At 45.8% G+C, this 23,960-nt stretch overlaps 1 protein-coding gene across 1 annotated transcript in view; it reads left to right on the top strand.

The window, feature by feature from the left end:
* Positions 1-23,960, top strand: part of WDR74 (WD repeat domain 74) — a 383,453-nt gene that overhangs the window by 166,167 nt on the left and 193,326 nt on the right. Inside the window, exons 3-5 of the mRNA XM_069645163.1 lie at positions 11,742-11,863; positions 12,020-12,083; positions 16,143-16,286. Coding sequence (XP_069501264.1) covers positions 11,742-11,863; positions 12,020-12,083; positions 16,143-16,286 — 330 coding nt within the window. The remainder of the gene's footprint in view (positions 1-11,741; positions 11,864-12,019; positions 12,084-16,142; positions 16,287-23,960) is intronic.

Raw genomic sequence — 23,960 nt, 5'->3', positions numbered from 1 at the left:
CTCCCGAATCTCGTGACACCACCTCCGAATCTCGACGCCAGGCGTTGAAACATTCAGGAAACCCCAAAGGATCAGGTAAACATTCCTCTACACATGAGAAAGGGGAAAAAACAATATAAAAAAGCTTCTGAACATCAGGTTCAGAAGGAGAAACACAAGGAAACATCCAAGGTTCCTGACCCTGTCACCAAGGGAAAGTCTGTTCCACCCACTACTCGGTTAACAGAGATAAGTGAATTACCACAACAGGAGAGGGTTATCCCCAGTTCCAAGCAATGGGACTCTGAGGACATTGATAGAGTGATGAGGAGGATGTCCTTTTTTGTCAATTTCTACGAAATTGACCCAAATTACTTTCATGGCTATCATAGTACTCCAGTTACATCTGCCCCTTCGGGATCCAAAGACCCTCAACCTCCTACTAAGAGGCTCCGGTCTGAGACTCCAGTTCAGGGTTTGATTTCAGACCCTTCTATAATTGAGCCTTACCAGCCATATGGTGAGGAGTCAGAAGTACAAATGCTGCAAGACAGGCAGGGGTCAATTACTATGGGGACGACGAGGACCAGGAAGAGGAAGACTAGGCGGAAGCCTATAGTCTTGACTCCCCTATTCCCAAAGATCCCCCTGTGACTGACTCACCGATTGACAATCAGCCTTTACTTAATGAGGTTTTAGCTAAAGCTGCAGCCCATTTTCAAATTGACACTCAGGGTGTCCAAGAAGAGAGATTTTGCAGAAGAAATTCTAGGGGACAGGAAATCCATTGCCACAACTATCCCCATTTTAAAATCGATCCAGCGCAGAATCAATCCTTCTCTGGTAACCCCTAATCTTACTCGGGCGGTTAATCCACGAGTTGAAAAATTATTTAGGGCCGCTCCCGCCGACCATAACAACCACCAGAAAGAGGGCGTGAACACCACTAGCTTCTTCTGAAGCACCCCCAGACAAAGAGAGCAAAGAAATATATGCTCCGGGGAGGAAGGTGGCATCCACGTCAGCATACCAAGCACTCATTGCCAACACTAGCACTCTGTTAGCAAGCTACAACTGCCACCAATGGGAACAAGTAGCTGCCCTCATTGCCTCTGCACCCGAACCTCAAAAGAGCCAGTTGGCCCATATTGCATCAGACGGAAGATCAGTGTCTGGATGTATTTTAAAAGAAAACTTTGATGTAGCAGATAATGCAGGGAGACTAATGGCAGAAGGCACAGTTAGTAAATGCCATGCTTGGCTAGGACAATCAGGGTTTAAGCCCGAGACCCAAGCCACCCTCATAGACATGCCGGTAGGACCGAATGTCCTATTTGGGAAAGCAGTGGAAGCACTGAAGGCGGTTAAGGACGAATACGAAACCTTAAGGTCCCTCGGCCAACTAACAAATAAACCCCCAAGTCAAAGGGGAAATAACAATAATTTTCGTTGCTTTCGCGGCCAAAACTCCCAGAGAGGGTCAAATAACTATCAGAATCAAGGAACCTCATGGGGTGGCAATCAACAGGCTACCCAAGGTTTCACCACAGGTCAAAAGAGGGGCCGCAGTAGGGTGAGAGAGCCCAGGTAGAGGCACTACGCCTTCCAATAAACAGCAGTGACGTTCCGCTCCGGGTCCCTTCCCATGCATCCCCAGTAGGGGGGCGTATTTCCATCTTCACCCACGCATGGGAAGGGATCACTTCGGACAGATGGGTGCTGTTCACAGTGTCCACGGGATACTGTATAGAGCTACTAGAACACCCCCGCGACCATCCTCCAAGACAGAAGATGCACTCCTTGGAGCACCAAAGAATCCTCCTCGAGGAGATCGTTGTTCTTCTTGCAAAGGACGCAATAGAACTTGTCCCAGACAACCAGGTAAACCAGGGTATTTATTCACCCTACTGCCTTGTGCCAAAAAAAAATCTAACGATGCAAGTATGTCAAGCCACAAAAATTCCACATGACTACACTCCAGGAAGTAATCCCCCTAATAAAAAGAGGAGATTACATGACAACATTGGATATGAAAGATGCCCATTTTCATATTTCCATGTTCCCAGCGCACAGAAGATTCTTGCGTTTCAAGGTAGACAGCCAGCACTACCAGTTGAAGGTGCTGCCCTTCGGAATAGCCTCGGCTCCAAGGGTATTCACCAAGGTACTGGCGGCGCACCTATGCAGAGAGGCAATCCCGGTGTACCCTTACCTGGACGACTGGCTCATCACAGGGGAAACCCCTGTAATTTGCAGATCCAACATTCAAAGAACAATCGACCTCTCCAATTGGGCTTCTCAATCAACGAGAAAAAATCAAGCCTGGTGCCAAGCACCTCCAAAACAGTTCCTAGGAGCTGTCCTAAACACCCAAGAGGGTTTGGCCTTTCGGTCAGAGGAAAGAATTCAGAATCTGTTGCCCGAAATTCCTCAATCAGTCTGGTCGCCAGATAAGGGTGTGCAAAGCGATGTTTGCTAGGCATGTTGGCATTGTGCATTTACCTGGTTCCCCACGCGTGCCTGCGCATGCAAGAATGGTTGGCGAAACAGTGGTCTCAGACAAGTGGTCAGTGGGACGATCTAGTGGTCGTTTCGCCAACACTAGTACAGAGTCTTTGGTGGTGGACAAGAGAGAATCTTACAAAGGGAAAACCCTTTTACGATCCAGAAATACAAGCTGTCGTCACAACAGACGCATCCCTGTCAGGGTGGGGGGCCTCACCTCCTTCACCACACAGCTCAGGGTCTCTGGACTCGCACAGTGGCTCAGAATCACATCATCAATCTGCTAGAACTTCTGGCAGTCTTCAGAGCGCTTCGGGCATTCGAACCCCTCCTATCCAACCTGTCAGTGCAGATCCTAACAGACAGCACGACAGCAATGTTTTACTTAAACAAACAAGGGGGCACTGGTTCTCAAAATATGTCCAAGCTTGCCCAGAAAATTTGGAAATGGGCACTTGGACAGAAGATTTACCTGTCATCCCAACATGTTCCAGGGGATCCCAATTCACTAGGGGACGCTTTGAGCGGAGATCCTCCTCCCAGAGGAACACGAATGGCAACTATACAAAGAAGTCGTAGGAGATCTCTTCTCTCGTTGGAGTTTCCCCACTATAGACCTGTTCGCCACAAGCAAAAACAGACAATGCCCAGACTTCGCATCCAGGTTTCCCCAGCCAGGCTCCAAGGGGAACGCTCTATGGATGAATTGGTCAGGGATGTTTGCCTATGCTTTTCCACCAACCCCTCTGATGAGGAAGGTGGTCAACAAGATACAAAGGAAATCGATGACGCTCTTCCTAGTTGCTCCTATGTGGGCGAGACAACCATGGTTTCCACACCTATGCAAGGTGGCGGTGTGCGACCCCATCAAACTCCTGTGCTGGTACAATCTACTCTCACAGCACGAAGGACAAACGGTGCATCCTCAACCCAACTCGATGGAACTTGGCAGCATGGCTCCTGAAGTCAGAGTTCGGCCATCTCAATCACCCCAGAGATGCATGGACATCTTGAAAGAGTCTAGACAACCTAACACGAGACACTGTTACTTTGATAAATGGAAAAGATTTATTTGGTGCCAGAATAAACAAATCAACCCAATTGATTGTACTCCTTCCAACATTGTCATCTATATGCTCCACCTACTGGATGCAGGGTTAGTATTTAATCCACTGAAGGTACACTGTCAGCCTACACCACCTCCCATAACAAGGTGTCGTGATGGAAAGTACCAGTGGTGAAAGCCTTTATGGAAGGGGTAAAGAGACTCCACTCTCCAATTTCCAACTCGCCACCAGTTTGGGACCTTAATGTGGTGCTTGCTAAACTCATGGGACCTCCATTCGAACCCATGCATAAAGCTAGTCTCAAACACCTGACTTATAAAACGGCCGCCTTAGTAGCCATTACATCCATAAGAAGGGTCAGTGAAATTCAGGCTCGGTCAGTGCAGGATCCTTTCTTTACTGTTTATAAGGATAAAACTGGTTTTACGCACTCACCCTAGGTTTTCACCTAAGTTCATTTCAAAATTCCATGTTAACCAGTCCATTGAGCTACCGGCTTTCTTCCAAGAACCCAAAAGCTCTGCTGAGGTGAAACTCCACACACTAGATGTGAGGAGAGCGGTCCTCTACTACGTGGACAAGACCAGACCACTAAGAAAGACAGATCAACTGTTCGTCTCCGTAGCTCTAGACAGAAAAGGAGATTGCGTCTGTAAAGTTGCCATCTCGAAATGGATAGTCAGATGTATCCAACTGTGCTACTCCCTGTCAGATAAAACACTGCCTTTTACTCCAAGGGCCCACTCTACAAGAGGTATTGGGGCCACTCTGGCTTTCATTGCAAATGTACCCCTTGACACCATTTGCAAAGCAGCTACATGCAGCTCTATTCACACCTTTACTCAGCACTACTGCATTGACACTCATTCCAAGACACATACTCAAGTGGGACACGCAGTTCTAAGACATTTGTTCGCTCATGACCCTTCTCACATCCCACCTCCTTCTAACACTGCTCGCTAATCTATGCACCGCATGTGATCTAAGCAGATTCCACAAGCCTCAGAAGGGATACATTACTCAGCGTAATCGTATTTCTGATGCTTATATCTGCTTAGATTCACATGCGCCCGCCCTTCCTTCCCCTCTAAGAGAAGGCGCATGGATGCTTGTAGTCTTATCTATCTGCTTGGATATTCTGTACTCGCGCTACTCATCATGCTACCTCATGTCAGAAAAAATACAATCTGAGGGTCCTACACGCGTGATGGATCATGGGTACAGTGGACGTCACACACTCTAAGGCTTGTGGATCTGCTTGGATCACATGCTAATCATAGGCATACATCTAGTGGTAGCCGCGGAGTATTAAATTTTTTGTTTTCGAAACTCGAAAAGGGACGTCGACAGGGCGTGTCGGTAATATACTATCCCTAGTATGACGTCTCCTGTACCCATGGTCCTTCACGCGTGGAGGTCCCTCAGATTGTTTTTTTTCCGCCATCATAGTCTGACGCAAGTTGCAGAGTTCCTTCTTCTGGCCAACGCCATTACTTATACAACTTTAAATGTAGAGTTTCTTCCTATCCTTCCGATGGCCATACACAGCAAGATCTCCGGCGACTGCTTTTGAGGCAAAGGCCATACGTTGAAGACGACGAGTCTGCCGTCTTGACAAACTTAGTCTGCGGCCTATCTAGGCCCCAACGGGCCTCGGCCCTGCACAGTAGGGAGAGTGGGTGGAGGTAATAACTCATCTTGTTTAGAGAATGGCCATTTCTCTTCTTCCTTTTACAGTGCCGAACTGACATCTTTCCATACTATGGAAAACACACCATTTAAATGTTGTCCTTCCTGTAACAGGTGGCTTCCCTGGAAGGTTTCACACAGAGTGTATAATCTCTGCCTTCCTAGGGACCTTTCCGAAAAACAGTGCCCGTCCTGCAAACTGTTTTGGCCCCAAACACTAAAGGACTGCAAGTGTAAATGCTGGGCCCACCATGCCATGCAGGCCGAGGCCGCCAGGGACGTTGATGGAGCCTCCAGCGATGGCAGCATCAGCGTTTTAAGTGACATCAAGGGTGATTAGGTCCCGACGTATTCTCGCGTGCGATCCCCTGATTCCAAAAAGCAAGCCGGCAGTTCAAGGACCTACACTGCATGCCACACTAAACACACCCCCCATAGCTGACAGTCGACCGTGTCATCGACCGATAAGCCACACGCGGTGTTGAAGGAAAGGTCCGAAAAATTCCTGTCCTGGGCCATCGCGTTCGCCACATGAAAGGCCCCTAAAACAGACACCGAAGTCTTGTCTCTGACACCGCAAGCAAATCAGACAACTCCTCTGGTACCGGCGACCGTGCGTCGAAAGACGCGTCGATGGCCCTTGCTTATAATTCAAAAATGAGAACTCATTAAAAAACACACCCCAGACACTCTCCATGAATCCACACTCCAAATAATGGAGAACACTCTGCCCCTAGTGACACCTTCTCGGCAGCAATGCACCACAAACAGCCTTTCCATACCCCTCTTCCCACCGTTTTATCAAGCTCTACTCAATGGACCCCGGAGCAGTTTGGAGAATGACTAGCTTTATTATTATTATTATTATTTTTTTTTTATCAACAACCTGATCAACTTTCCACCCTCCAGGCGAAGCAGCTAATGAGCAGCCCGACGAAAACGACCAAGACCTAGACGTGACGCAAACTAGTACCTCTACCTATCAAAACATATCCGACGACCTATACTATTTTGGCACTACAGGTTCGCTGGACCCTGGCTCAATAGCCGACCAAGGGGACATAGAGGATACAGACAAATATTATGATGTATACATCATTCAATCTCCATACCATATTCACCAACGTGTGGCTGATTCCCCTGTGGATAATCAGCTGCAGTATAATGATCTTCTTTTAAAAACTGCAGAACATTTTTAAATCGATGCCTATGAGGCTCAAGTCGGCATAGACTTTGTAGTTGACATCCTCGGGGATAAGAGATCTGCAGCCCATTTAATTCCAGTGCTCCAATCTATCCAACGGTGCATTCCGCCTTCTTTGCTTACTCCCAACCTGACAAAGATAGTCAACCCTTGCATTGAGAAGATGTTTAGACCAGCCCTATTAGACCCATTGTACACCAGGGGACAGCTAAAGCCCAACTCTCTCGTGGTGACCACCACAAGGAAAAGACCTTTAGCCTCTTCCGAAGCCCCTCCTGAAAAGGAGCGCAAAATGATTTACAGACTGGCCAGGAAAGAAGCAGCCGAGTAAGCTAAACAAGTAAGGATAGCCAGCAACACCATGCTCCTGGTGGGTTATAATTGCCACAAGTGGGCCGAGAGCTCACAACAAAGACTCTGCCCTGGAGCCCCTAAACACACAGCTGTTTAAAAAAGTAGCTGATGGTAAACGGGTGGCAAGCTGCATCCTGAAAAATAATCTGGATGCAGCAGATAATGCAGGCCGGACAGTAGCCAAGGGTACCCTCATTAAACAGCATGCATGGCTATGATCAGGTTTCAAGCTGGAAACCCAAGCTACCTTTTTAAATATGCCATTGAGCCAAATGCCCTATTTGGGAAAGTAGTCGAGGATGCGCTAAAAAGTGCTAAGGACGAGTAGGACACCCTCAAATCCCTGGGACCTCTCACAAACAAACCATTTGTGCAGAGGGGCACTTCTAATACACCCCGTTTTAGAGGTCAAAACTCCCAGTGGCCCTCCAACTACAACCAGGTTGGGCAGACATCTTGGGGTTCCTTGCAGGGGCAATACTCCCAACAAAACTTTCAAAGGGTCCACAGAAGTCCGCAGGCTCCACCCCACCAAAGCAATGACCACCTGCTCCAGGTCCCCTCCCATGCCTCTCCAGTAGGTTGCATTTCTCTTTTTACCCATGCATGGGAGGGGATCATGTCAGATAAGAGGGTACTTTCCACTGTAGCGGGAGGCTATTGCATAGAACCCATACAGACCATTCCAACCACCCGCCAAGACAAAGACAAACGACGCAGGAGGAACAGCGCATTCTGCTGGAAGAGGTCAACGCACTTCTACTAAATGACACTATAGAATCGTCCTCGTAAATCGGGTAAACAAAGGTATCTATTCAATGTACTTCCTTGTGCCAAAGAAATAAGAAATACCTTTAAAATGTGCCCTGTCCTAGAACTGCCCGCTGCAAACACATGTCAAGCCTGAGAAATTATGCATGACTACACTCCAAGAAGTAACCCCACTGCTAAAATAGGGGGACTACTTGGCAACTTTGGACATGAGATTCATACATTTGTATTTCAATGTTCCCAGCTCACAGAAAATTTCTGCGCTTCAAAATAGCTAATCAACACTAACAATTCAAGGTGATACCCTTCGGTATAGCCTTCGCTCCAAGGGTATTCACCAAGGCATTGGTGGTAGTGGCGGCACACTAAAGCAGAGAATCTGTCCCAGTGTACCCTTATCTGGATGACTGGCTGATAACAGGGGAATCCCCTCAAATTTGCAAGCAAAACAACCAAAGGTTAATCCATCTACTGTTCCAATTGGGATTCTCAATCAATGAGAAAAAATCCAGGCTCGCTGCAAGCAAAACCACAGTTCCTAGGAGCTATCATAAAAATGGAAGGGGGCTAGTCTTCCCTTCAAATGAGAGTACAAAACCTACTCCAAATATCTAAATATCTAGCCGGTCGACAAATATACGTACGCAAAGCAATGCGCTTGCTCGGGATGATGGCTTCATGCATTTACCTAGTTCCTCACGCACAGTTGTGCATGCGCCCAATGCATGATTAGGTAGCGAAAACGGTGGTCTCAGGCAAGCAGTCAGTGGGATGATTTAGTGGTTGTTTCTCTAACCCTAGTTCAAGTGCTACGCTGGTGGACAAAGGAGAATCTGTTAAAGGGGAAAACCCTTTCACAATCCTCCAGTGCAAGCGATGGTTACAACAGAGTCCTCACTGTCTGGATGGGGAGCCCATTACCTCCAACACACAGTGCATGGCCTGTGGACACAGATCACAGCCCAAAATCACATCAACCTTTTAGGACTAGTAGCAGTGCTCCAAGCCCTCCAAGCCTTTCAGGTGCATCTAACCGGTCAAACAGTGCAGGTCCTCACAGACCACACCACTACCATGTTTTACATGAACAAGCAGGGAGGCGCACTCTCCAAGTCTGTCCAGGCTAGCCCAGAAAATAAGTGGGCACTCAAGCGGAACCTGTTCCTAGTATCCCAAAACGTTCCAGGGGAACTCAATTAGCATACTCTCTAAGCAGAGATCCTCTACTCGAACAACATTAGTGGCCCCTCAACAGAAGAGTTTTAGTCGATATCTTTTCCCTCCGGGACTATCCTACTTTAGAAGACTTGTTCGCCACAAACCCAAATGCACAATGCCCAGACTTTGCATCCAGGTTTCCTCATACACGATCCAAGGGGGAACACCCTATGGATGAGCTGTTCTGGGAAATTTGCTTGCGCTTTTCCACCGACACCCTTCCTCAGCAGAATAGTGCACAAAATGCACCTTGAACAAGCAACTCTTATCCTGGTTGCTCCAATGTGGGCAAGACAACCTTGGTTTCCGCATCTGCTCAAACTGGTCATTTGCAACCCATGCATGCTCCTGTGCCCAGTCAACATGCTCACCCAACACGGGGGGGGTGGGAACGGCACCCCTACACCCGCATCCTCAATCATAGTTTGGTCATTTAAAAATGACCTCAATGTTGTATGGAAATCCTCAAGGAGGCACATAAACCTAACACCAGATACTGTTTCTTTGGAATGTATTTGTAATATGGTGCCAGTCAAAAAATGTAAACCCTTTTGAATGTACTCCATCATGCATTCTTAACTACATGCTCCACTTACTAGACTCTGGCCTAGTATTCAACTCCATCAAGGTTAACCTAGCGGCTCTATCCACGTACACCACTTCACAAAACAAGGTGTCCTGGTGGAAAGTCTCAGTTAAGGCTTTCATGGAGGGAGTAAAGAGACTTTAACCCCCCAGTCCTCCATTTCCAGCCTCCACCGAGGGTGGGTTCTCAATGTCATACTCTCATAGGTCCTCCCTTTGAACCTATGCACAAATCAGCCCTTAAACACCTAACGTACAAGACGGCTTTTCTGGTGGCCATCACCACCATAAGAGTCAGTGAGCTTCAAGCTTTGTCAGTGCAAAACCCTTTCTTAGTTAACCACAAAGACCACAGCCTAGATTTTCGCCTAAGTTCATATCCAAGTTCCATATGAACCAATTCATTGAACTACCCACTTTCTTTCAAAATCCTTCAAACTCAGCTGAGAAGAACCGCCATACACTTAGCATAGACATAGTCACCCTCCTTAAATCTATGTAAACAAGACAAAACTGCTAAGAAAAACAGACCAACTGCTTGTCTCCATAGCACCTAGCAGGGAAGGTGATCATGTTTCAAAAAAACACCATCTCTAGATGGATAGCGAAATGCATACAGCTCTGCTACTCCCTATCAAACAAAACTCTGCCTTTCAGACCAAGATCTCACTCTACGAGGGTTACAGGAGCTACCCTGGCCTTTATTTCAAACGTCCCTCTGGACGCCGTTTGCAAAGCAGCTACATGGAGTTCCATACTACTTTTACTCAGCATTACTGTATTGACACACATTCTAAAGCAGATTCAAAGGTGGGGCAAGCAGTGCTAAAACATCTATTTGCAGCTGTACCTTCTCGCAACCCTCCACCTTCTCCAGACACTGCTCGCTAGCCTATGCATAGCATGTGATCTAAGCAGATCCACAAGCCCCAGGAGGGATACATTAATCAGCTTAATGGTATTTCCGATGGTTGTATCTGCTTATATTCAAATGCGCCCACCCTTCCTTCCCTGTGGAGTAGACGGTGCATAGATGTTTTCTGGATTTTCTACTCTTATCTGCTTTATTACATCTGTACTTGTGCTGCACTTCGTTACCTCATGTCTGAAACAAAACAATCTGAGGGACCTTGACGCCTGAAGGACCATGGGTACAGGAGACGTCACACTAGGGATACTATTACTGGCACGCCCTGTCGACGTCCCTTTTTTCGAGTTTTGTAAACAAAAAATGTAATGCTCTGTGGCTACCACTAGATGTCGGCCTATGTATAGCATGTGAATCTAAGCAGATACAAGCATCAGAAATGTATCCTATATATATATATATATATATATATATATATATATATATATATATATATATATATATATATATATATATATATATATATATATATATATATATATATATATATAATCATATTGAGATATGACTTTTGGTCCATATCGTTCCAGGCCTACTTGTTATTGATGTTTCACTTTAAGGAAGGGCTTTTCTGTTGACTAAGAAAGTAACCATATTTTAAAGTGATACTTGCTGTAGCGGGTTCTGTTTTACTTCTCTGCCAATGTATTTTTTCTCTTTATATTTAGAAAAAACAAAGATTATTTTTTTTAATAGAAACATAGTGTGTGAAACTTATTTGGTATGCAAGGAAGTATATACTGTGACTGTGAACCACCCCACTCTACCTCCTTTGAGTTAGGCCTGGGCTGCTCTGACACGACTACCACTTGGAGTACCTGGTGAGCTTGAGGAAATAGCTATTGGATGGATCTTCTTGACACATGCACTGACTGGCCATTACATGGCCATAAGGAAAATCTCCATAACACCTTCAAAGAAGGTGTTTACTTTCCTCTGGGAACAATGCAATCTCTTCAAGCATGCCTGAAAGATTAATAGGGGTGGGGCAATGCTAGTTGCACGCTTGCCTAAAATCTGATTATGGTTCTGGCCAGCTGGTTTTATGACCCATTCAGCTCATGCCTAAACAGTGAACATCAGTGAGTTACATATAGTGACTGTAGTCCTGCACTAAATGTACAGCTCAATGGATCCCACATATTGGCACTTTCCAATGTTAATCATCTGTGGCTCATCAAAGTGCCTTTTTGTTTATTAACTATTTGTACTTGTAAAATGTTTCCATAGAATAAAAGACTATAGTTCAAATAGTGTGGCTGTATTTGTTTATGGGAGGCTAAAATGCCTGGATTGTCTTTAGCCACAAAGACTAGTAAAATGAAAGCTCTATCTACAGGTTAAGTCCCCTATGCTAGCAACCCCATGCAGTGCTTTAACCTCCTGTGGTCCGCTCTCCAACTCTCCCTTCAGACATGATTTTTCCTTTTCCCTGTTTCAGGTGCTTTTGGGCTGCCGAAATGGTACTGTGAAGGTCTTCAGCACAGAGAAGGGCAAATTTACAGAGTTTCGGGACTGCACTGGCGGTGAGGGTCCATTTCGTGGACTGGCCATCCATGACAGGTCAGCCTAGAAGCAGCATTGTCTGGTGCACCCTGCCCACCTTTGCTTGTGGGACATAGGATTCAAGGATTGTTAACCTGCACAATGTAATGGTTTGGATGTTTTGAATTGATATGCTTATTCTTTATTTTTTTTCTTTTTTTTTCTTTCTTTCAGTGCTCTTATCACATGTGTCGAGTCTGGACTCTTGAAGGTGTGGAGAGAAGGCGGCCCTGAAAATGTAAGAATCCTGATTGCTCTCAGATCGTGATTTCCTGTGTTGGGAAATATTTCGCTTTACTGCACCCTTCCTTCCATTTTAATGCATGCACTCTTCCTTCCATTTTAATGGACCACCAAACCTTTTACTTTTAGTTTTGATTCTGTCCTGTACTTTTTACAGGGCAGTGAAGCCTTAAGCTTCACTACACTCTTTTGCTCATCTGTTATGGGGAAGCCGACATGTCCTTCAGGCTGTATGTCAAATCGGCTACCGGTTTAGGTGTGGAGAACTCAGGTGGAGAAAAGATGTTTTTCCATTATATAGTGCCTTAGGAAGTTTAGGTCCTACGTCCATGGGACTCGCTTCACCGTCTATGCTCACCCCAAGCCTTTGAAGTGGTTGGTGGATATTAAGGGAGAGAATCCAAAGTGGCTCAAGGTGGTTCATCAGTCTGCAGGACTTGAACTTTACTATTGGGCATAGGCCAGATCCCAAAAGTAGCAATTCTGATGGGCTGTCCAACTGGGATAACCGACTGGAACAGAGTACCCATCCAGGGGTGAATTAGTACCCCATATCCCTTGTCTGTGGAGGGTGAGGGGTGGGCGAGTGTTGGGAAAGATTTCGTGTTACTGCACTTTTCCTTCCATTTTAATGGACCCCCAAACTTTTTGCTTTTATTTTTGATTCTGACCTGTACTTTTTACAGTACAGTGAAGCCTTAAGCTTCACTACACTGTCTTTTGCTCATCTGTTATGGGGAAACTGACATGTCCTTCAGGCTGTCTGTACTGGGCAGCATTGTTTCCCTTAGTCTTGCGACTTTGTTACTACATTTAGTAACTTGTTATCACTTGTAGTAACTTTTATCATGGTACAAAGCCTCATGCAGTACAGTGGGGTACACTTTTTGTTTTACTCTAGACTAGCTCTGAAAGGTTTTTTGGTTACACTTGGTGTGCTAAATGGGCAAACTGGTGGAGCAGTGACTTTTTATCATTTTGTTTTTGGGTGCTTTTCGTTTTAGCCTTACTGTGTTTACCGCGTTTGGTTACTAGCTGTGGCTAGTGTCCCAACATGGCCGTGCCAGATGGTTTTTCGCTTGTCCCTTAGCCTTCTTTCTGGCTTGTGAGGCCAGGAAAACAGACTTCCAGTGACCGGGAAAGAAGCTTTTGGCGGGCTACTGGAGGGTTGTGTGCGTTTGATGGCAGGATGTGGGTTTGGGACCGTCTGGTCCCAATCCACAAACTGGTTTCAGTGGGTCTGAGTGGTATGCATGAGTGTTCCCACCAGTGGTCCTGATTGGACCACTGCTGGGGTGTGTGGGCTAGTCCTGCTATTGGTTAGTGGGAGTTTCGGCTCTTACCTGGCTTTTAGGATAATAGGACCCCTGCACCCATTCTTCAGAGATCCTGGAGTAACCTGAAGGAGCCAAGACTCTTGTCCCGCTGTGAGACCCGTGAAGAGACCGGATATCTGACGGAAGGATGCCAGGCAAACAACTTCTGCTGCTGTCCAGGTGGAGCCCTGTCTTGCTTGTGATCTTCAGCAGTCCTGCCTGGGAGCTGCGACCCTTGGAGTGGAGTGAACATCCATTCCAGAAGTCTGCTTGGTACTCTGCGAAGAAGAGCCTTTGGAAGCATCCTGGGACTGTCCTGTGGATGACCAGCGCTGACTTTGGGCTACTGTGCTGCCGATGTCACCGTTCGTTCTGACCTGGAACTTTGGGGGTCCTCAGCTTGTCATATAAGACTCCCCTCAGCGAAATTTCGGGGTCCTAGCTTCAAAGGGACCCCGAGATAGGAGGGAAAGTCTGACTGTGACAAGTGTGGCCCTTTGCGTCGTTGTGCTGCCGTGACCACTCTCTGAAATTGCTTACCTGACCCGAGTCCAGTCATGAGAGCTGCTCTGCATCCATTTTTGCTGCATTCTTTATTCGAGAGTCCTTGCACCAGGAAGACACCAACCGGAGATCAGGTAGAACCTGCAACCCCAGCGAATCGAGGATTTTGACTGCGGGAAAAGCAACCTGACCTTTTTCCATCCACCTGCCAAGTCTTGGGAGAATCGGAGTGGGGGGGTGGGGGGTGAGTTACAGTGGTTCTTACACAGGTTGCTTGCTCGCACAGGACTTGTGAAAGTTGGGTCTACTTCTGTTAGCTTGTTTAACTTGGGCTCTGACGATTAGAAACCTTCACTGAACACCAGAGACACTACCTACAGTTTTTTCCTGCCTTACAGAATCTGTGGAACTTTACCTGAACTATTGGGCAAAAGGCCCCAGTCAACTTAGGGCTGTTAAGTTAGGGATAATTCCCTGTGGACCTAAAATGCATGATATAACCTTACCTTTCATTTGCAGGAGTTCATGATGTACATTATGCCCTCTGATAAGTGAATGTATATATGTAATCTATTTTTCTAGTGTTGTGTGATAACTCTACGTGCCAGTAGACATTTTTCTATAGTGTTTGGCCAATACATGACCATTGTATTTGTATACATCCTATCTAAGTGTAATCTGTGATTCCCATTGTGTGAACTCATTGTGGACCCTTTACAAGCTCACCACCTCTGAAGACCTTAGCCACTGCTACCTGAACTGGTTTAGCTACAGCTCCCCAAAGTTGTCCCTGTCACATTATAGGTTGTATATAATGAAGTGGTAATGACACAATTTTTTTGTTACCGGGGGAGCAATTCTCAAATGGGTAAGTATACGTAGAACAAATGGGTGCAAAAGCACAGAGAATTGATTACCCCTCTCTAAATCGAAATGGGAGTTGTGAGAAAAGAGTATTTAGCAGAAGAATTTTTCTTTTTAATATAGATCTCCAGACGGTTTACATGTGTCGGAAGTTACGCTGCACATCGATCAAGTCTCTTTTACAGCAACGGCTCTGCATCCTTGATTGGGCCATATGTTTTTCAAAAATAACATATGGCAGCCACCGAGTTTCCATCCATGAAGCTGCGGCTTTAATATTTGAGTGACAACTGGCTATTTTATTCAGTCTCAGTCAAGCATTGTTTACCGGGCTTCTGCGGAATTAAGTTCTACTTGTCTGAGAACTTAACAAGTGACAGCCGCCGATACTGTGTTGCTAGCCACTCTAACAACTTTGCTTAGCTCTTTTCCCTCAATCTGCGGGACTCCGATGTACACATCAGTGATCACATTAAAAATAAGGTGATCCTTGACCACAGGACCAATAGTCATCACTAACAGCCTGTGTGTTTGAAAAGAAATATCCTTTATTTTTGACGTATTTACCACCGTCATTTTCTCATCCGAACTGGAGAAGCAAATTAATGATGTTGAATATACACCATAAACCACATATGTGAAGACTCTTGGGAAGAAATCCTTTGTCCTGAAGATGGGCCTGGGACCCTTTTCCGAATGGACACTAGAGAGGATGTCTAATGCGTCACATGGCCGAAACATGTCGACACCAATCTCTCAAAGGACGTCTAAATATAGTCGTCTAATTAATTTGCCTCTGAAAAAAACCCCTTTTTGTCCATTGATTGACATACCCCCTTGTTTGTTTTTATGATTAATATGTATGAATTCATGCACCTTCTTTCAAATATGTTTGAATTATATTAAAAAGAAAAATTCTTCTACTAAAAATCATTTCTCTGTCCTGCTAGTACTTTTCTGATCAACGAAAAGATAATGCATATGTTTGCGTAAATGTTAATATCTGTGTGACAAATACTCTTTTCTCGCAACTCCCCTTTCGATTTAGAGAGGGGTAATCAATTCTCTGTGCTTTTGCACCCTTTGTTCTACAATATAGGTTGTCCTTCTATACATCTGTCCACCAGGCCAGAGTATAGAAAATCAGTCCTTACATACTGCAACCTCTGCAATTTCATTACCAGTAGCAGCACATAATTGTACCGATGAATCTCACTCCTGGCCTACAGCACCCCCTGCAATTCCAGTACTACGGTCCACACACAGCTATGCAATACACCTCAATCCTACCCTTCATCACATGAAAGTTGCCCATCTTTCTAAGGATCTGTGGTTCTATGATGTCATCCTTTGCTGTTTTCTCAATTTAGGTCGAGGCAAACGTTGGCCCTGGGATCTCTAAGATGCGCCAGAATCCAGTAAAGCCTCACTGTGTCTCTACAGGTGGAAAGGAGAACTGCCTGAAGATTTGGGACTTGGAGAACCCCAAGAGTCCAGTCTTCAAAGCCAAGAATGTGAGTTAATCATGCATAAGGCCTCAAGCCAGTGATCTGCGATCCATTCCTGAACCCTTCACATCCTGGGCTTAACCTGTAATCTGCTATGGTTTTCTGTACTTCTGCGATTCCTAGTCCAATATAGTCTGCTCACTCTCTGCCTTTCTCATTGTCCCCTCTCTCTCTGTACACCACAGTCTCCTATACCTCAGCCACTCTACTTTTCTTATGCTCTCCTTTCCACAAGCTCATTCTCTGGTGTACCTTGCTCCAGCCCTGACCAATCAGTCCCCTGCAAAGCTCTGACAGACAATACTCATTTTGGAAGGTTTTTGGTTCGGGACTACCTGCTACGCATGAAGCCTAATTCCTGCATTCAGAATAACCTCACATTACACTGTGCCTCTCATTGTTTTGGGTATGGGCAAGAAAGCTGGGTTGCCCGTTTTACTTGAAGCTTCCTACCTTAAGACAAGTCCCATCTTATATGGTCAACTATAGGACTCTGTATCAATGGTACACCACTTCTCCAATCTGTGGGCCCTAATCTAAAGAAAGAAAAGAAAACTGAGCGCTTGTCGGATGTCTTAAAACTTCATTCAAGTCCGTCATCCAGAAAACTATTCTGGACAGACTTCTGTCCCTACCACTTTCTACAAAGAAAAAGAGAATCAAAAATACAAAAAGGGCTGTTGCCCACTGTCAGGGAAAATTCTCACAAATGTGCTAATTCCCTTCACCTTAGAGACCCCCAGCAACTTTGCTGGATTTTGAGGACTTGGTTTCTTTACCTGGAGAGAGTGTGAGCCTTTTTTCTCACTCTCTCATGGATTTTGATGTGTGTTTTACTCTGGCGTTCTTTGATTGTTGAGTTTTAGACAACTCCATAGGCGGCATCTTTTCATTTGTCACACAGCATCCTCAGTGCAGTGACACAGGGAAGCCTTTCAGGCTGTCCCAAGGTTTAAATACCTTATCTGGGATAAACTACCGTTTCCCAGTGAAATTGACTTTACTAGTCTCTTTAAATTCCTAGACCCAGCACACACTATCTTACCATGGAGTGCTGGAGGGGTTACTTAGTATCCCCTATGTCTAGAAATTCATGTAGAAGTCAAATGCTACCCTTTCCTCTCAAAATGGCTGGTGGCAGTGGTTTTACAACGAACTACCATGATTTTTCCTGACTGCAAACACCGGTAAATCGCGGGAGCCATGTTTTTCAAGAAGGCGTCTGAGCACCCTATGTTTAAACCGGTCCCGGTCTTCTTTTTTCGCCATTTCTTTTTGGAAAGGTCCTTCTAGAGTTTGTCTCTGCGCGCCAAACCAGGTTTGGTCCCTTTGTTCCTATGCCTTTGGCTGGCTTCAGGACTGAAGACCGCCTCTGGCGCCCGAGTGTCTGGGGTGGGCTGGAAGTGAGGGAGGTGCCCGAAACTCCCTGTGCTTACTCTCCTAGGAGACCCAAATGCACTCTGGCGTGATTGGCTGGCTGACTGTCCGGCAAGGACAGCCACCCTTCTGGGTGAGTGGCAGCTAGGCTGGAATGAATGGGAGGAAACTGGATAAAAGACGAGTCTCTTGGCTTGGAAGGCAGAGTCAACAACTGGAACGAAAGAACCAAAGACGCGCTGGAAGAGGACGGCTGCTGCACCTCCTGGACCGTTGGTTTGCCTGGTGAAGCCCTGCTGCAGGTCCGAATTGCCAAGTTCATCTCGACAGAGAAGCCCTTCAAGGACGACTTCTCCCTTTGAGTTGGTGGGACCAATGAACTCTTAAGCCTCCTGGATACCATTCTCTGAGCTGGTTGCATTTTTCTCAGAGTGCTGCAGAAAACAGAATAGCCATGGAGAAGGACACCAGTTTGTGTGCTTGACTACAGCTACCGGAATTGAAGATTTGCCTTTGCCAGCTTTTTTGACCAGTTCCAGTGCAGTGCAGGAGTCCCCCGACGTCCTCCCTCTTGTCCCCACGACTGAGGCTCAGGAACAGCGAGATCTGCAGGAACTGCCCAGAATAGACGTCTACAGCTGCATCTTTTTCTTCATTGGTAAGGTACTTTGAAAACCCGACCGAGAGAACTTGCCTCTCACTGCAAAAGTGCTTGAAATGTTGGCAAATTGCAGGCCTAGTCAGCTTGTGACCCAACATCTGAATCTTCTTTTTTTTTTTTTTTTACAAACTACTTCGGAGAACTTTGGCAAAGACTTTTCTGTTTAACTTCCAGAACTGCTTTATCCTATACAAGACTTTAGCCCATTGACTTTGGCCTAACCTATTGCATTGAATGAACTCTTCTGGGGAACTCCAACTATTTGCACTGTTTAAGAGTAACTGTAATATCCGTTATATTAACTTATGCCTTTTTGCTCCTACTTCAAATGCTCTGAATGCCGTTTTGCTTGATTCAAAGTAGTTTAAATGCCTCTGTGTGAAGTATTGAAGTGTATTTTTGTGTGATATAGATTGCCTCCTTCTAGTGAATGTTTTATAACTCACTGTGAAATAAATAGTGTTTTTCCAGGAAACCTTGAGTATAAGAGTCTATTTGAATACTTGTAATTAGAGACATCTGTGTAACATCCTTACAACTCATATTCTCTCTTGAGATGAGCCTGGCTGCTCAGCAATGCTACCACAACACTGTGTAGTACAGACTTAGACCAAAGGTTGGTTTTGCTTACACCTGTAGTCCTAGTTGTGTGTAGTGGACCCAAAGGGTACTGCATACAAACTTTGCCTAACACCCACCCAAAGGTATGCTGGCTGGTTCATGAACGCACCTAAATGTCTCTTGTTCAAAAGTCTAGGTTTTATTGCCCCATTGCACAGTTCCGATCAGAACACTAGGTTTCTCTAATAAAGTCTGTTACCTTCTCTGGGGCTTCAGTTTCTTTCCTTTTGGAAAATACCCCAAACACTCTGTCCCAGTCCCTGACCTGATTTTACCCTTTGGTGCTTCCTGGGTCGTATGTCAACACCTGGTTCTTTCTCGGGACTTTGTGCTCCAGAGCCTTGCTGCACTCTTTCCAAGTAGTTATTCCCTGCTTGTTTCCCCTCCTTGGTGACCTGGGTTCTGCAGCCTGGCTTGTGGACGGTCTCGCCCCATTTTCAGATCTGACCTTGTCCGCGCCTTGGGGTCAACTTGTTTTTACCCTGCCGTGGAGATCTCCCTTTCACCCCGCCTTGGGGTCTCTTGGGGCCAGTCTACCCACAACCCGGATCCCTGGAGCCTTTGTGTACTTTTGTCGTCTTTGTGGTTCGCCTATGGGTGACCGTTTCAGGAGTGTGACGCAGCTTTGTTTCCCTGGCTTTCTCTTTGTGTTCCGTGTGGCTTGGAACCTTGCTGCCATTCAGCGGGACTCCTGCGTTGTCTCCTTGACGTGGCTGCCCCTCCCGGTTCAGGCATCCTCCTGCCTCAACAGTCTCAATGACTGGGCCTTTCCAGTACCTTTCCCAGCAGGCCTACCCTTCGTTCTGGGGGTTCTCGGAGTCTTCCTTGTGCATGTGCTTCCGATCCCTGGCCACGCCTCTCATGAGGAGGTTTCCTAGCCTCTGCTGCTCCTGTAAGCTGCTCTTCCCCTTTCTTTGTCACAGATGATGAGATCTTTATTTTTTCTGCAACAAGGTGGTGGGACTATTCCCTGGTCTCTCCTAAGGCTTGTATGGTTCCTGAGAGGGGCCTGCACCCACACTAGTCATTCCTGTCCACATTTGCTGTGTCTCACAGGTTATCGTGTTTCATCAACACTAATTACTTTGTGGTAATTTACTACGAAGTATTTAGTTCGAAATGTCTTCGAACAATATAGGTATTTGTGGGGTAAAGGGCAAAAATGGGGTGGTTGGAGGGTTGGGGGTAGGGGCAGTAAAAAAGGGGATGGGGGCATGGGGAGGGCCCCCAAATAAAAAAATGTCAAACATTTCGAAGTAATTACTTCACATTAAATCACCACTAAATAATTACTGTTGGTGGAATTACATGGGACCATCTCAGAGTTTAGCGCTCATACAACCTACACAGCTGTTTGTTCCTGTGAGCAGCGGAGGATAACATGGATCCCTATATAGGGATTGCCTCTCCTCGAAGGGGTGGGCCACCCCCAGTGGGATACCGTTTGTCCTGTCCCCCAGGGGGTTACACCTAGCGTGCTCACCTCCCTAGTCTCAAAGGGGGTGACTCCCTGGATTCGTCACACAATGGAGAAGTACCCAGCTTTTAAAGTAAGCTTTGAATAATTATAGAAACCCTGGTCACTCCATAGCCCAAATGACAATATATTTCTGTCTTTTACTGTGGATCGCGGTTAAGACTTAACCAAATTCACAAAGCTGGGTGTGTTCTCAAATGAAGTCCTAAGTAGGCTGCAAAGCTAACATAGACTAGCGTGGAAGGAAAAAAATATCACAATCCATACTTAAGGTTGTTTACTGCATTAGAGCTAAACACAAGACGGAAACAGCCCTACTAGACCTCAAAACCCAGATCGAGGACCTAAAAGACAATGGCAAAATGGCCTTACTATTACTCCTTGATCTATCGGCAGCTTTTGATCTGGTCAACCATCAAATCCTCTGTCGCCACTTGAAATCAGCGGTTCACTTCTCCGCAAAAGCTACCAAATGGATTAGTTCCTTCCTGGATAACAGACTGATGAGGGTATTCTCACCGAATGCCTCAGCAGATCCTACTCCGGTGCCTTGCGGGGTTCCTCAGGGTTCTTGCACTTCACCAGCGCTTTATAACGTTTTCACTAAACCTCTGTTTGATGTACTAGACTATCTGGGTGCTACATACACGAACTATGCTGATGACACCCAGATACTCATTCTAATCACAGGTGACTACATAGTGGACTCAAAAGCCTTGAACGACATCTATCAAGTCATCCAAGCCTGGATGGCTCAGCATGAGCTCTGTCTTAACGATGACAAGACGGAGCTCCTCATCCTGGGTTCCCAACAACGACTGAATAGACTTGATCCTGCCTTCAAAACCTTCAACATTGATGGTAACTCTATTAAAGTCTCCTCCGACACTAAAACACTAGGAATCTACCTCGACTCCACTCTATCTCTTAATAGACAAACAAACGCAGTTGTCTCGGCATCCACTTACACATGTAAGCGTATCACAGCATGCCGCCTATTCCTCACCACACAGAATTGTACTATCCTGGCCAGGACATTGGTTATGTCCAAACTGGACTATTGCAATGCCTTATCTAGGGACTAACCAACGTAACCTGAACAAACTACTGGTTACCCAAAATAACGCCATTAGAGCTGCCCTCAATATCCCCAGATCCTCACACATCTCCGAAACAAGGAGAAGCCTACACTGGCTTTCAGTAACACAAAGAATTTCTCTGAAATCTCTTACCCTCACACACAAATGTCTGAACAATCAGGCCCCCACCTATCTTTCCTCCCGCTTCTCCTACCACTCGCCCACCCGGCTACTCAGATCGGATCAAGCACATTGCCTGACCATCCCCAGATACAAATTGCAGAAAGCCGTGGGAGCTAGCTTCCCAGTCCTCGCTTCCAAACTATGGAATTCGATTCCATTATCTATCAGATCAGAATACTCTCCTACCATATTCAAACAAAGAACCAAACAGTGGCTATCCACCACACATTCCTAAATGCCTAATTCCACTCATGACGTTTGCGGATCGTTAATTGCCTGCGTCTGTATTTATGTTCATGCGAAATTGTAGATATTGCTGCACATCACATTGTAAACTGTTTTCCACTGTAACTGTAGATATTGCTGCACATTATATTGTTTACTATAACTCTACTGCATGTATATACTGTGTTCACCCTACGGATGGCAGGACCGACCCTTCTGAGGCTCTCCAAGAATGCATGAGTTTTTGCACACCAGTAGGTGTCCAGCCAGATGTAATGTTTAACATTTCTCTTGATTGGAAGGCAGTTTCCTTTGCAGTTAGTCTTGACTCCCCCCCCACCCCTCCCCCACTATGTACCCTCTGGAAGTAACCGAAAATAAAGGGCGTATCATTATTCGCCAAATGCTTCCCATCAAGGCTCTCACTTGCTATTTTAGCAATGGAGAGCTTTTCTGATGGTTCTGATTGGCATTGGCTTTGCTTTTATCTTGCCTTTCGCTAATGTGCTCCCCTCTGGCACTCTAATGGAAGGTGGTAGTAGATGTGTGGCATAGGAAGCTGCATTACAGATGTGCACCCAGAGATTCCCCCGCTGCTCCTCTTTTTTTTTTGATCTTCCATGCAATGGTTAAATACAGATGACGCAGCTGCAGGCTGTTGGGAATGGGTCCAACATAGCGAAACTGGGACCCATACATCACATGACTCTTAAAGTAGCCTGTAGCTTGGTCTACACCTGCACTTGTGTTAAAATATATAACAGGGTATACTACATTCCACCCACTATTTTGTAGCCATTGCTGATGGAACTTGTCAGTTTTGGGAGGATTAACTCCAGTCTTGGGGAATGTCATCCTGCCTCTGCTCTTAAACATACACGCTTTGAAATGGTTCTGTTAGGAACCCCTCTGCTGCACATAAATCTAGAGCTCACTGTCTGGATTAAATCCACTGTTACTGTATCCTATGGGCCAACGGGCCTATGGAACCTCCTCTTGTCCATGAAAGTAGACTCCAGATTCAGTGACACTCTCTCTGGTCTTTTGCTGCTCATGAAGTTTAACTCTGCTTCAGGACTGAACCTTCACGTACTATGCCTCTTCTTTCTGGGATAAGAATGGCGGTCCTTCCTGCTGTACACTTAGCTTTACTCCAACATTAAGACTCCCCTGGCTCTGTTCTGTTCTCTGGAATTCAGAAGGCATTTTGTGAGGAGGGTTTTCAGGACCATCACTCGTGTGGGGTTTATAGAGACTAACCTGTAGTGAACCTGCAGTTTTTCACTAAACATTTGGACAACTCACTGATAAGTGGGTCTGAGCAGTTAGGCTTAACTCTTAGGAGGGTTAGGCACTGGTATAAAGCATGGATCACTTACAAGGGAGACAACTCTTACCAACACTTGCCTACTAAACCGCCTCAAAGTTTCAGATTCTCACAAGTTTCTATCCTTGAGGTTGAAAGTCTTTGCCTCCCTCAAACCTTCAAGGTGTCAAGGAGATAGCAGCCCAGCTCAAATAATTAAAGATGCTGCTAGAGATTTGGCACCCTTCATCTCTAAACGTATTAATGCATCATTCTCATCTGGGAACGTCCCTGGCAATTTAAAGGAGTCATGGGTCCTAACCCTTCTAAAAAAAATAAAAAAAAACAATCCCTGGATCCTACCATCCCCACTAATTACAGGCCGATCACTACCATATCATATTAAGATATTAGATAAGGTAGCCTACATCCAGATACAGGAGTATCTGGAAACTAACCACCTCCTAGGAATATGCCAACCTGGCTTTAGGCCACAACATGTTACGAAACGGCCCTGAAAACCTACCCAGCTCGATGAACTCAAAGATGAAGGGAAAATGGCCGTGCTACTTCTCGATCTATCCACCGTCTTCGATCTGGTGGCCCACAAGGTATTCTGCAAACACTTCTCCTCAGCTGCTCACTTTTCACCGATGCCATTGCTTGGATCAAATCCTTCTTGAATAATAGGACTATGAGAGTCTTCTCTACTACTGATGCCGCTGACCCTATCACTATAACCTGCAGTGGG

This window comes from Ambystoma mexicanum, chromosome 2p (assembly GCF_040938575.1).
Source record: "Ambystoma mexicanum isolate Mex_15411 chromosome 2p, UKY_AmexF1_1, whole genome shotgun sequence".
Taxonomy (NCBI): Eukaryota; Metazoa; Chordata; class Amphibia; order Caudata; family Ambystomatidae; genus Ambystoma; species Ambystoma mexicanum.
This window is presented reverse-complemented; position numbering and strand designations above follow the sequence as displayed.